General features: G+C 37.0%; 1 protein-coding gene across 1 annotated transcript in view; it reads right to left on the bottom strand.

Moving 5' to 3' along the window:
• Window positions 1-13,391, bottom strand: part of alphaSnap (Alpha-soluble NSF attachment protein) — a 159,212-nt gene that overhangs the window by 63,397 nt on the left and 82,424 nt on the right. Inside the window, exon 4 of the mRNA XM_089093233.1 lies at window positions 1,250-1,369. Within this exon, the coding sequence (XP_088949359.1) occupies window positions 1,250-1,369 (120 nt within the window). The remainder of the gene's footprint in view (window positions 1-1,249; window positions 1,370-13,391) is intronic.

Here is a 13,391-nt window from a genome sequence, read left to right as displayed (position 1 = left end):
TTCTCTCAATTATTTTTCGATTCTTCTTTCTTTCATAAACTTTCTTATTTATTCTCTTTTTTCCTTTTGAGGATCTTTCCCTACTTATTGAATTGTCTGGTTCTATTCTTCTTTTCTTTCTTTATTATTTTCCTATTATCTTTTTTTCTCTATTATTTTTGATTCTTCTTTCTTTGATAAACTTCGTTGTTTATTTTCTTTTTTCCTTTTGAGGATCTTTCACTAAATAATAAATTGTCCGATTCGATTCTTCTTTTCTTTCTTTATTATTTCCCTATTCTTTTATTTTCTCTGCATTGTTTTTCGATTCTTCTTTTTTTCATAAACTTCCTTAATTATTCTCTTTTTTCCTTTTGAGCATCTTTCACGACTAACTGAATTTTCTGGTTCTATTCTTCTTTTCTTTCTTTATTATTTTCCCATTATTTTCTTTTCGCTCTATTGTTTTTCAATTCTTTTTTCTTTCTTCAACTTCCTTATTTATTCTCTTTTTTCCTTTTCAGGATGTTTCACTACTTAATGAACTGTCTGGTTCTACTCTTCGTTTGTTTTTTTATTATTTCCCTATTCTTTTCTTTTCTCTCTATTATTTTTCAATTCTTCTTTCTTTCAAAAACCTTCTTATTTATTTTCTTTTTTCCTCTGTTCTTGAACATTAAAATACCATGTGTTTAACTATTTACTCTCTCCTACAATATCTCTTACTGTTTTCTCTTTACTGCTTCTTCTTATTGTGTTGTTGCATGTCCTGATATTAATCTAAATGTGATTCTTGCTTCTGACCACTATGCACTGCTTTATGAAACACTTTGTCTTTCTTCTCCTCTACACATACGTTCATTGAAAAGGCTTGCCTGTCTTCAAATACCTTTTTACTTAATAGCTTTATAAGTATCTATAATATAGTAGCTATTAGTAGCTACTATAGTAGCTATTATAAATATTTGGAATTGTAATTTCAGATTTTGATTTACAATCGTTGAGGTAAGGTTTCCAAGACACGTACGTCTCCTTCTGCTACACGTTTCGCAATTTCGTCAGCTAGTTCATTTCACTCTATACTAGAATTTTGCAGTATAATGAGAATACCGTCATGAATTCAAATTTGTTGTCATTTACCTTTTTTACCTTTGCCGTTCACATACTTTACAAAACTTTTGACATGATCATATAACATGCATCCTGTACATTTGAATGCTATGTTTATACATCTGAACAAATCAGAATTGCAAAAGCTTCAGCGACTTACCTTTTCAAAGATGCCAATGGCTTTGTCATAATTCTTCATTACAGCAGCCTGATCGCCAACTTTAAGCAGGCAATTCCTTGCTGATGCATTGCTTTCCTCTCCTTGAAAATAATCAGCAGCCTAAAAATAACGTTCAGTAAATAATATACCAGCAAAAAGATTCAATCTTTGTTGAAGATCAAATCCATCGCATCGTTACTTTGAAATCACATTCGGGATTTTGTCAATATTTGAAATTTTTATTAAGCTATCCGTTGTTTACAAGAATAGTTTCATTTTTAAAAAATATTATGTTCCCAGCCCATTAAATGTGATAAATTATGTAGAGGGCGATGTGTTTAGTACAAGGATAAATCCTTTGTTATATTTCCTGCCATTTAGCATTATTTATGAGTATTATTTGGGTTAATTCTGTATTTTGTATTGTTTAGAAGGTTTTTTTTAATTGTTTTTCAGTTCGTTGCTTTACTTTTTCCTTACTCCGTTTTTTTTTTTTTTTAATTCTGTAAGAGGTCGAAAATAAGGTTATCTTATTATAGTGACCACATACCCTTGATGGTAAGCTCAAACACACTGAGAAGGGAGTCCCCCTAGCCGGGAAAAACATTTACTTGGCATGGAATAGCATTGCTGTTTACCTATCTTTCAAGTAGGAAAAAAGGTCTTTTTCCACCCAGTTTGTGTATTGAAATAAAATTGATTCTCCAAAAAATGTTAGAATGTCTCCTCCATATTTCTATGAAGGACCTCTCACTGGAAACTAGAAAAATGAGGTATAAAATATACTTTTTATGCCTTTAGGCAAACTGTGAAGCCTAATTTTTAGTCAATGCCTTCTTCGACCCCTCTATTTCTATTTTCAATCGTTTCTATCTATTTCTTTTCTAAGATTGTTCCCTAGTTTTTGAGAAACACGTTTTTTATATATTTTCATTGAAAAAATTCGAAAAACAACAAGATTGTATAAAATGTATATTGACGTCCCACCAAATTTTCGTGAAATGCCACTTATATTCTCACATCCTTGGATGATTTACTATAGCTCCAAGAATGCTTTGATATCTTTGGTCATTTGACATAACTTTTATCAAACAGTTCTTGGTAACAAACTGTAAGTAAGGAGCGACCCGGCTCAACGGTAACCGAAACTCTAAAAAACGGAATTTTGATACCAATAGATACATAAAAAGAATCAGATTTTAATTCTGATTTCAAATATATAAGTCTCATCAAGTTTAATCTTACTCATCAAAAGTTACGCGCCTGAAAAAATTTGGCTGATTTTCGAAAAAGGGGGAAAGACCCCTTAAAAGTTATAGAACCTTGATGAAAATCGCACCATCATATTCAGCGTATCAGAGAACCCTACTGTAGAGGTTTCAAGCTCCTATCTACAAAAACGTGGAATTTTCCATTTTTTGCCATAATATAGATCACGGTTGGGTTTTTTTTTTGTTGTTTTGTTTTTTTTTTTGTTTTTTTTTTTACCCAGGGGTGATAGTATCAACCAAGTGGTCCCATAATATAGCGGGAGGCTCATTCGAAAGGAAATTAAAAGTCATATTGCCCTTTTTAATGTAACAAAAAAACTGGAGTGCAACTAGGCCCCCTCCCACGCTCATTTTTTCCAAAAGTCACCCGGTAAAAATTTTGAGATAGCCATTTGGTTCAGCATGCTCGAAAAATATAATGACTATGTCTTTGAGGATGACTTAATCCCTCGAAGCCCCCAGGGGGAGGGCTGAAAGTTATGAACTTTACCCAATGTTAACATATAGTATTGGTTATTGGGAAGTATACAGACGTTTTCAGGGGGAATTTTTGCGGGTAGTGGGGGGTGGGAGTCGGTCGGGGGTTATGTGGGAGGATCTTTTCATGAAGCAAGTTTTCATGGGGGAAGGGACATGCCTATGAAGGGGGCGCCGGATTTCCCATCATTATTTAAAACAAAAATAAGAAATTAAATATAAAAAAACAAGTTTTTCAACTGAAAGTAAGGAGAAACATCAAAACTTAAAACGAACAAAAAAATATGAGCTATATGATTGGGTTCACCTTCAAGTCAATGCCTCGCTCTTTAAGCCAAAGATTTTTTAGTACTTTCATAAGAGCTATTTATTCTAATTAACGGCCTTTGTGATTAAGGGGTCATTCTTAAAGAATTGGAACAAAATTAGAACTTTAGCTTAAAGAGCAAGGTATTGACTATGGTTACCTAATTTAATTTGTATATTAAGTCAGAACCAAATTTAGAGACAGCCATTTAGCAATAGAAAAGTAAAATTTTTATGCAAATTTGTTTACTTATTCAATGACGGGGAGCCAAAATGAAAGCTGCATTAACTAAAAAACGATTAGAAATTAAATAAAAAAAACAAGTTTTTTAAACTGAAAGTAAGGAGTGACATTAAAACTTAAAACGACCAGAAATTATTCCGTATATGAAAGGGGCTGCCCCCTCCTCAACGCCGCGCTCTTTACGAAAAAGTTTGACTCTGTCTCACAACTTTATTTTTTAAAACAACAAAAAACTTAAGCGTAAAGAGCAAGGCGCTAAGGAGGGGACAGCCCCTTTCATGTACGGAATAATTTGTGTTCGTTTTAAGTTTTAACGTCGCTCCTTGCTTTCAGTTTAAAAAACTTGTTTTTTTTTTTATTTAATTATGGAAGAAATGGTTTACATAAATGTAAACAAAACTGAAAACACAGCCTGTCTTTTATTTCTACTTGAATAAAAAAGGAGGAACGACAACGCTTTTCGGGGCCCACCAACAACGTGTTTTTTGGAGATAGTTTTTTTAGTGTACCCAAGGCCGTACCCAAGGCCGTAGGGGGGGGGGGGTAGGGGGTTTGAACCCCTCCGGAAATATTTTTTTGACTTGTAAAAACGTAACAAAATATGGATATAAACAAATTTTGTATAGAGGTTTTATCTGTAACCCCCCCCCCCCAGAAAAAAAATCTTTGAGTAAAACCCACGCCGAAAAAAATCCTGGGTACGGCCTTGAGTGTACCTGAACCTAAGTTAATTTTCCAATATTCTACTTCAATGCCGGTATAGGCAAGTTCAAGTTTAATCATTTAGCATTCCATATACATACATATAAATTTAATTAACCGACAGGCAAGCTCGAAAAACTAAACCTAGACAAGGGATAAAATAATATACAGTGATAGCAAAGCAGCAACTATCCCAAAGATCAAGGGCTTTTCCCCCTGTGACAATCAGAATTGTCGATCTAGAATTAGGACTGAAAAAGTTGCGTTTTCTGTGACTACACCGATTGCCAATTTTTTTTTTCTTCTGACAATCCCACAGTCCGGATTGTTACTTGGATAATCAAAGCAAGAATCTCAGTTGTGAGCAAGATTCTCTACTCAAATTGCAAAAGCCAGGGGCAAAATTGAAAAGTTTTAATCATGAGTTATGACAAAACCTTTTCTCATACTATTATTCCAATAAACATGCTGATAACGACAACGGTACTTCTCGTCAGTCCTTGTTTAAGAGGCCACCCTTTTTGCTGATGACAGTCTATGTCAGCATGCATCCTCCCCTATGTGCCAGTGCAGAAACGGGATATTTGACAGTGTCATATCTCATGTCAATGTACCCATAAATATGCCAATAATAGGTACAGCACTCGCTCATCAGTCATCCTTGGCAAAACTTCGTATAAAAAATCATTGTGTTTATTCATGAAAACCTATGTCAGCATCCATCACCCTCGATGTGCCAGTGCAGAAATAAGATATTTGACAGTGCCATATCTAATATCAACGTACCCATAAACATACCAATAATCGGTGCAGTACTCGCTCATGGGAAGGCATCATAACATTTAACCGTCGAGAGCAATACAAAATCTGCCATAACATCGGCAAAAACAAATCGGTCAGAACCGTCATAGCATCTAAAATTTTAAAACTTTAGCTTTTTAGGATTTAGGGGGGAAAAGGTACCTAGGTTAGGTTAGGTTACGTATTTAATATATGCTATGCTTTACCCCCACCCCCCGGATGTGCAAATATATAGCCGAAATTTGTTTCTAAACTGTTATATACTTATTACTATTATATAAAATTATAATTTTTTTTTTTATGTTATGACGGTTAGTGGTTCTGACGGGTTTTCCTTTTAGATGTTATGATGTTAAAAAAAAGTTTGGAAGAATAGGAAGATAAGTCTGCAAACCATGATTAGAATATTAGAAGCTACAGTGATGACAGTGGTCAAATATGGCTCTGAAGCATGGACGCTCCGAAAAGCGGATGAAGATTTGCTAGATGTTTTCCAGAGAAACTGCTTAAGGATTGCTCTGGGTACCCGGCTGACTGACCGTATTTCAAACAATAGGATGTACGAAAAATGTGGTTCAATACCGCTCTCTAGGGCTATAATGAAAGAAAGGTTGAGGTGACTAGGGCACGTTGTGCGGATGAAGGATGACAGATTACCGAAGATTGTTCTTTTCGGCCAACCGTCTAGGGCTAAACGGAAAGTAGGTCGTCTTCGTCTGGGGTGGGAGGACGTCATAAAGAAAGATTTAAAGGAAATGGGAACTTCGTGGGCGGTGTAAAAAAAGGAGGCTTTGAATAGATTGGTGTGGAGGAGGAGCGGACGTAGCTGTGTTGGCCTCAGGCGGCTTGGTGCTGCGGTGAGTTGTTAGTAGTAGTAGTAGTAGCTATGATGTTTAGTGCTTGTGATGGTCAGTCGAAATGGTAGCACCCCCTCGCTCATCAGTCACTTTTGGCAGAACTTTGTATAAAAAAAACTTTTCTTTTTGGTGATGAAAGTCTAATGTCAGTGTGAATCCTCCTTTTGTGTCAGTGCTGAAATGGGGTATTCAACAGTGCCATACTGATATCAATGTCAGAAGAGGCAGAATTTAAATGATTGCATTAATAATACAAGGTGACAGTTTTGAGATTTTCGCCATTTTTACTATCCAAATGGTTTTCCGATTGGCTCCAGTCGGAGGGATATTCTTCAATCTAGAAAGAAATTTTATTTCGTTTTCTGTGATAAATCTTTCAATCGAATTTGTGATAGTAGATTGTCGCGGAAAAGCACCTCAACAAACCACAATGAATAACATAGAATCCTATAATTTACCATAGTTAATCAGAACTAAAAGACAAAATAACAAGAGACCCAGGTCAAAGTACTCCATAGACCTTTTATACAGTAGCGGTTTTAGGCCCCATGATCTGGGGGAGGGGGGGCAAGGTATACCATAGGAGTTTAAAAATATATAACAAAAGGGATTCAATATCAGATGTCTGAAAAACTGGAGGGGAGCCCTGCCCAGGCCCAGAACTGTTTATCGATTTTCGGAACATTCCTTCCATGCCTAAAACCGTCCAGAAGGCGTATGCTCAGTTGCCAAGAAAACCCAGGCTCCTCACGTATGTGTTTCATTGGTTTATTTTAAACCAGTCATTCACATGTGTGATTGACGGATTTCTAAAAAATTGATTACAAACTAAACTTGCTAAACACTAAATTCAAATTAGAGATAATTTTCAGCCAGATAAAGTTCAAGTTTTTTTATGCAACTGAAAAGAACGAAATATGGCATTGACGTCGTAACTGTTCCAACATCGTGCATTAGACACAATCGGAGAAATCATAGCTATGGATAAATACATCTCTTTTTTGCCTGGTAATATGATTAAATAAATCGTGTTTTCTAGAAAATAAATTCAGACTCAAATAATATAGTGGTAATCTTTAATGACATGCTAATATTCTGAAATAAATACAGTAAACTGATACTGTATTACTTGAAAATACAGTGTAAATATAGTATAGTATAAATAATACATTCTAAAAGCAACAACATTTCTTGGGTGTCAGGAAATAGAAAACAATGATGGTTAACAATGGCATAATTTCACCAAAATCCTCGAAGGGGGGGGGGGGATTTTCCCAAATCGAGGGAAAATGACAGTGAAAATTAAAAATGAGCTATAGCCTATAGTACCATAAAGGCAAAGATATACTAAAGAAAAGTGACCTGTTTCTCTGGATACCTGAATTATTCAGGCTTATCTTAGTTTTAACAAGATTTTTTGCAGAAACTAAATTTCATCTGGGGGGGGGGCAAACTGTAATCTGGGGTGGGGGGCAAACTGTGATCTAGGATGGGGGCAACCTGGGATCTGGGGGGGGGGCAGTTCCCTTGCCCTATAGCAAATTACGCCCCTGCTGGTTAACGAAACCAATATGTTTCTCCGGCCACATGTTTGTCGGCGTCAAATTGCTGCAACATTTCACGTTGCACAAGCAACGTAAATCTAGTTCCTCTTAAGGAGAGAGACACCAAAGAAGACAAAGAGTTCCCTGGAGTACCTGTTTATGTTAATGGGAAAAATACTAGACAATCACTGAACTAGATTAAGAACGGGAAGTACGTAAAAGTCCATGTTTTTGCTCAACAACCTTTTGTTTGAAGGTTAATTAAATCGACGCCTATGTAATAGCATAGTTTTTACGTTCTATAATAAAATGTAAAAGTACTTCTGCTTTCCCAAATATCATGTTTTCATGCTGTACTTGGAGTTTTCTCTTTTGGAAATGGAAAGTGGTCCAAAAACCTTTCGCAATACAACTCCTTAAATCAGATGAATTAAAGTTACTGTTAACATTTTATATGTTAACAATGGACAACTAGCATAACTTATAGCCCAAATCCCCAAACACAAATGGCTAGTACAAATGGCAAAAACAAAATGGCTATCTCAGAATGGATAGGATGTGTTTGGGGAAATGAAGGACGTGGGGATGGTTGACCTCCAATTACTTTTTAATGTTAAATAGGGCACTAGAACCTTTATTTTCCAATCGAATGAGCTCCTTCCGAAGTTTCTACGCAACTCCTTCTATACGAAGTATATTGGTCAGAATAAAAAAAATACGTAAATAAATAAACAAATAAAATATTGTGCCCACCTCGCTCTATACTCAAGCAGCGCTATTGTGCTGCCTATGAAACGTCAAGAAGCATCAAATCAATCCCATGTAAATAATTTCCCTGAAATCAGAAAGCACCGGCACTCCCAAGGAAACGATCCAAATCTTCAACCTCCTCCTTACAGATGGGAAAAATAAACGTACAAGAATAATTTAAAAAAATGATTTTAGCCAGGACTGCCGGCTAATGAGACTACGAGTTGTTACAACTTCACCCTACCTGATTGAATTTCGATATTATTTGTATGGAAGTTGTTCAAATCAGATAAGATTTAATTTCCAAAATGAGATTAGTTGTCGACGTCAAACGTAAGGAAAGGTAATTTCAATGAGATTGTCAGAGGAAAAAAGTCTGCTTGAAAATGTTGTTCCTTTTGTTCCCTACAAGTTTATTTAATTAATCAGCAAAGCCCAAATCCTATCAACGCAGAAAACCGCCAGGTTTTGGGCTTATTAGTACCAAGGAAAAATCTGAAGAAAATCGATACTCTCCAGTAGTTTCATTTGCTTCGTTTGCAATGATATTAAGGAAATCCGGCCACTTTTCTGAGGACACAATCTGGTGCCGCTTACATTTAATTAACCAAGACGGTTGTTTTTAGCCGAAGCGCAAATGAGTACAACAAATTGACAGAAATATTATTCAAAAAAATTGTATTTGGTTACCGGAAAATCAAGAGGATATAATTATCGTCTCTGGAAAGGCTGGATAAGAACCGTGACTTATTTTAGAACCAAAAAATAAGAAAATTGTTATTTTTGAACTAGAAAGACCGTTAAAAGTAATCTTGAGCGCAACTTGCGCTGGCTACACTTCAACTCCAAAAGCCAAAGAGCAGAGCCGTTCCTAGGGTTGGTGGCAATCGGGCAAAATTAATTACAGTCCCCCTCTCCCCCTCTCGAGTCAAACATAAGCAAAAAAAACGAATAAAAATGAACAATTTGATCCAACTGGGCAGCTCTCCAGCCGTGGCACTTCTCCCAGCCACGGCACCCTGAGCAGTTGCCTCGGTTTCCCCCTTCCCTGAAAGGGATGCCGAAAGATGAAAACGCGATAGAAAGAATCGTTCTAAACAGCACTACACAATTTACCGGATGGAAAAAATTAGCTGAAGTACCAAGGGCAGAGAAAACAAAATCTAATTATTGGAATAGGTTAAGTGGAACATACAAAGCCATATATTATTATGAAAAATAGGAATCACGAATTCAATCACGAATCACGGAATAGGAATCACGAATTCAATTTTTAGTGAAAAGGACCTCGATATGCAGTTACGCAGCTTTGGCAGTAGAGGGCACCAAATTTATAAAAGGAAAACGTTGACGAAAAATAAGCAGCTGATAAGCTAAAAAAAAAAATACGTGGCAGAGTTATTTCTGTGAATCAACAGATTTTTAATTCTTGAATGTTTACGAACCAAAAACGATGTAAAATTTTTCTAATTAGTTTTGCTGATTTTTTTCGTAGTTCAACGTGGCAACACTGCCGAGAACATGGTTATTGTTCGTAATTTTTGTTCATCAGTACCTTAGACAATTTTTCCATTCCTTGTGCTTTAGCTATTCGGGTTCATTCGTTATCTTGTATAATTTCGCATGCGTCATAGATATGAAAAACAATAATATCATCCCTGGGGAAAAAAATGTGTACGTTGCTCTTTAAATGCAGATGAATGTGATGTTATTCACACAAAAAATGTTTTTCCAAAATTAAGGCTCTAAACAGACTTTCCCAAGAAAATCAGTATGCAAATTTTCAGAAAAACTATCAAGCCGTTTTCAAGGAAAATACAGCCATACATAAGCTGTGTGGGGTTGAAATCTCTGGCTTTAATCAATATGGCGAATAAACACTAATTGTAACTCCCACGACACTTTTGTTAGCACAAAGTTTTCGCAACACTTCACGAAGGCGAAACAACGTAAATATAGTTTTATTCTGTGTATGTTCTCTTGAATCAAGGAGGCACACTTGTGCCTCTTTAAAGAGGCGACGCACCACAAAGTTAAGCGATTTCCGGTCCTAGCGGTCGCAGAGAGACGGCGGTGATCGCATTTTGTAGCCTAAGCTCAAACTAAGAAACATGCAAGATTTCACCCCCCCCCCCCTCCCACTTTATCTTCATGGGGGAAAGTGGGCCGGAAGTTTCGACCCTCCCACTACAGCCCCCCTTTAACGTTATCTGACCGGGCAGAAATTTCGAGGATAAGCTTTTACAGAGCCTAGGAGCTAATTCTCAGAATTTCAGCTCAATCCGATCACTCCTTCTCTGTTTTCCAAAAATTAAATATAGCCACTTCATAATCATACAAATTTTTTTTTGTTAGCCACGCCTACAGGCCACAGTTGGCAACGGATCCAGGTAAATGAGGATTCATTCGAAGCAGAATTCGACCTGTTAGGGCCTTTTGATATTTTCAGACCGAAAAAATTACCCCCCGAATTTACATTTACGAAAAACCTCTTTTTTTCCCATAAGAGCCCATGTTAGACGAATGCCGCGAAGAGCTTGCATTGGCATTTCTCTTGGAACTACGTCATTCACTGATGAATGTCAAGAAATTTGAATTACGCAAGTCGATAAAAACTTACGTCTCGTCTGATGAAAATTAAAAAAGGTTTTAATAGCATAAAAATAAAGCATTTTAGGGTTGTTGCTTAATTTTTTTTTTCATTTACAGGTAAGTCTCACTGCTTTAATAACATGCCGTATAGCCACATGCTCGAAGAAAAGTTGAAAAAAGAAAATCTTACTGTGCATTTGATTTGAGTATTCAGGAATTAAAAGCCTTTACACAAGAATCTTCAAAAGCGGGGGGTTTGGGGGGCTGCCGCCCCCCAACTTTAACTCCTGACACGATCAGCTAACCGTTAGTCAAGCAATAATAAGTAATAAACTGAACAAAACGTGCAGAAATTATTTGAAAAAAAACTACGTTTTCTAAAGAGTTAAAGAGGCTGAGTCACAAGTTCGAACCCTAAAACGTACAGGGATTAAGAGGTACAGTTGGGGGGCTGCCGCCCCCTAACCCCCGCTTCCGTATATGAAAGGGGCTGTGCCCTCCTCAACGCCTCGCTCTTTACGCTAAAGTTTGACTTTGTCACAACTCTTTTTCTTTTAAACAATAAAAACTTTAGCGTAAACAGCGAGGCGCAGAGGAGGGCACAGTCCCTTTCATATACGGATTCGGGGTTTGGGAGGCGGTAGCCCCCCAACTGTACCTCCTAATCCCTGTACGTTTTAAGGTTCGAACTTGTGACACAGCCTCTTTAACTCTTTAGAAAACGTAGTTTTTTTCAAAATAATTTTCTCTATGATGGTGGCATAATTCGGCGCCCAAAGCTGCTACTCTACGTAATATGCATTTTTTTTTCAGCTGTGTAGGTCAATACAGTCTACAACATTAATAGCTTTTAATTTCTGTTTTACCCTACGTTAAACTATCAAGGGCCCCTTCTCTTCATTCTAGGGGGGAAATAGGATAAATGGCTTAACGAGGGTCAAAATGATAAAGAAATGCCTCACTATCCTGACCAGAAAAAAACTGCTCAACAATATTTCCAAAATTGGCTCTTGTAGCTCATTGTAAAATATCTTTTTTACTTTATTTTTAATTTAAATTACATACAAATGAAAAGATGGCAAATTTTGCTAAAAAAAAAAAAAAGTGCTTAATAGGTCTTCCTTTATCAGTTTTGAACAGTGGAGACGTTTCCGATTTTAATTTAGTTGTTCAGTTGCACGAAACAAATAAAAAATTCAGATTCATCCATGCTTAGAATGGGCTTGTTGAACTTGCACCTCGACGCCGTAGCAGAGATGTTCCCATTTTTTGTAACATCTGGGTATAACCTCTATCAAAAATAAGTTCAGATATACCAAAAACAGAAGGAGTATGTCTTCGGATTAAAGAGGCATCCAAGAATTTTGAGACATTTTAGCACGCAGGCCATACTTAAGAGATCATAAAGACCCTGGGCTAGTCTTTTAGCGGACTTTGTAATTGAGAAAAGGTACAGGCAAAGCCTCAAAACTTCGGGTGGTCTAACTGCTAGATGTGGCAAGACAGAGTAAAAGAGAGCCATCTGGGTTTGTTCAAGGCCATCATGCCTCGAGATCAACCTCTTGATGCAAAATTTACTGACGAAAATTCACTGCTTTACAAGTGAATAACACCGCAACATGACTTCGAGCAAGCATGGACGAGACTTCGATGACCCCAAGAAGCTCATCGAGTACTTCGGAGATTCTTCCCCATTTAAAGATAGCGCAGAGCTTTGAAACATCGCAAATGGCTTAACTCATTTCCGGGATGTGAACACGGAAGCAGCTGAGACGGGTAGAAAGGTGATTCTGGACAAGATGACGGAGAAAACGCTGAAGGAGCAAGTCTTCAAGGAAAAAAGACCAAGAAACACAATGACTGCCAAGAAAGCAGGGCCCTGTGTAATTCCATACATTGACCCGGCCCTACTCTTCCAGAGATTCATAATATTAGTCCAGGGATGTAGTCTTAAGAAGACTACTCTAAGTTTCAACTTTGTGCTACTTCACCTTCTTCTTTCAAAAGTGATGGGCTCATGAGAATTCTTACCTGAAGCTATGTTTGGTGGCTTAGGTTCGGCTTGAGATATCACCGAGTTAAAGAAAAAACTTTAGAGAAAAAATTTGTCTGTTGATGCCATTCGATCAAGCACTTCTTGGGAGTAATACAACTTCTCAACTGTACAGCATAGGAAAGGGAAAATACCTTCAAACGCTGCTTCCTGAAAATTTTTTTAGAGATAGTGATGCAGTATTTTTTTTATTATAGTTTCGCGTCTCAAGACAATATAGTCACAGCAAGAGAACAGGCCTTGTTGGCACCCTACGAATACTCTGAAACTCCGAGCCCTGACAGTACCAGAAGTTAAATATTTCATAAGAAAGTAAGTACTGCCACGACTTTTGGACATCTGAAAGAAGCACAACTGAGTCATGCAGTGGCAAAGTATCCCTCGCTACGTGTCTAGTATCAGGTTCAGATTAGACTCAGACGACTGGGGATGGATATTGCAAGACAATAAACTTTAGGGACCGATTAGGAAAGATCTACCTGCAGCTCTCTCAGTTGCCCAAGATTATTAAGAGTAAAGGTGGAGTTGAAGGTTGTGATAGTAAA

The sequence above is a fragment of the Artemia sp. Qi Xiang Cuo genome, chromosome 8, assembly GCF_049724085.1.
Source record: "Artemia sp. Qi Xiang Cuo chromosome 8, ASM4972408v1, whole genome shotgun sequence".
Taxonomy (NCBI): domain Eukaryota; kingdom Metazoa; phylum Arthropoda; class Branchiopoda; order Anostraca; family Artemiidae; genus Artemia; species Artemia sp. Qi Xiang Cuo.
Note: the sequence above shows the minus strand (reverse complement) of the source record. Positions and strands in the feature narration are given on the sequence as shown.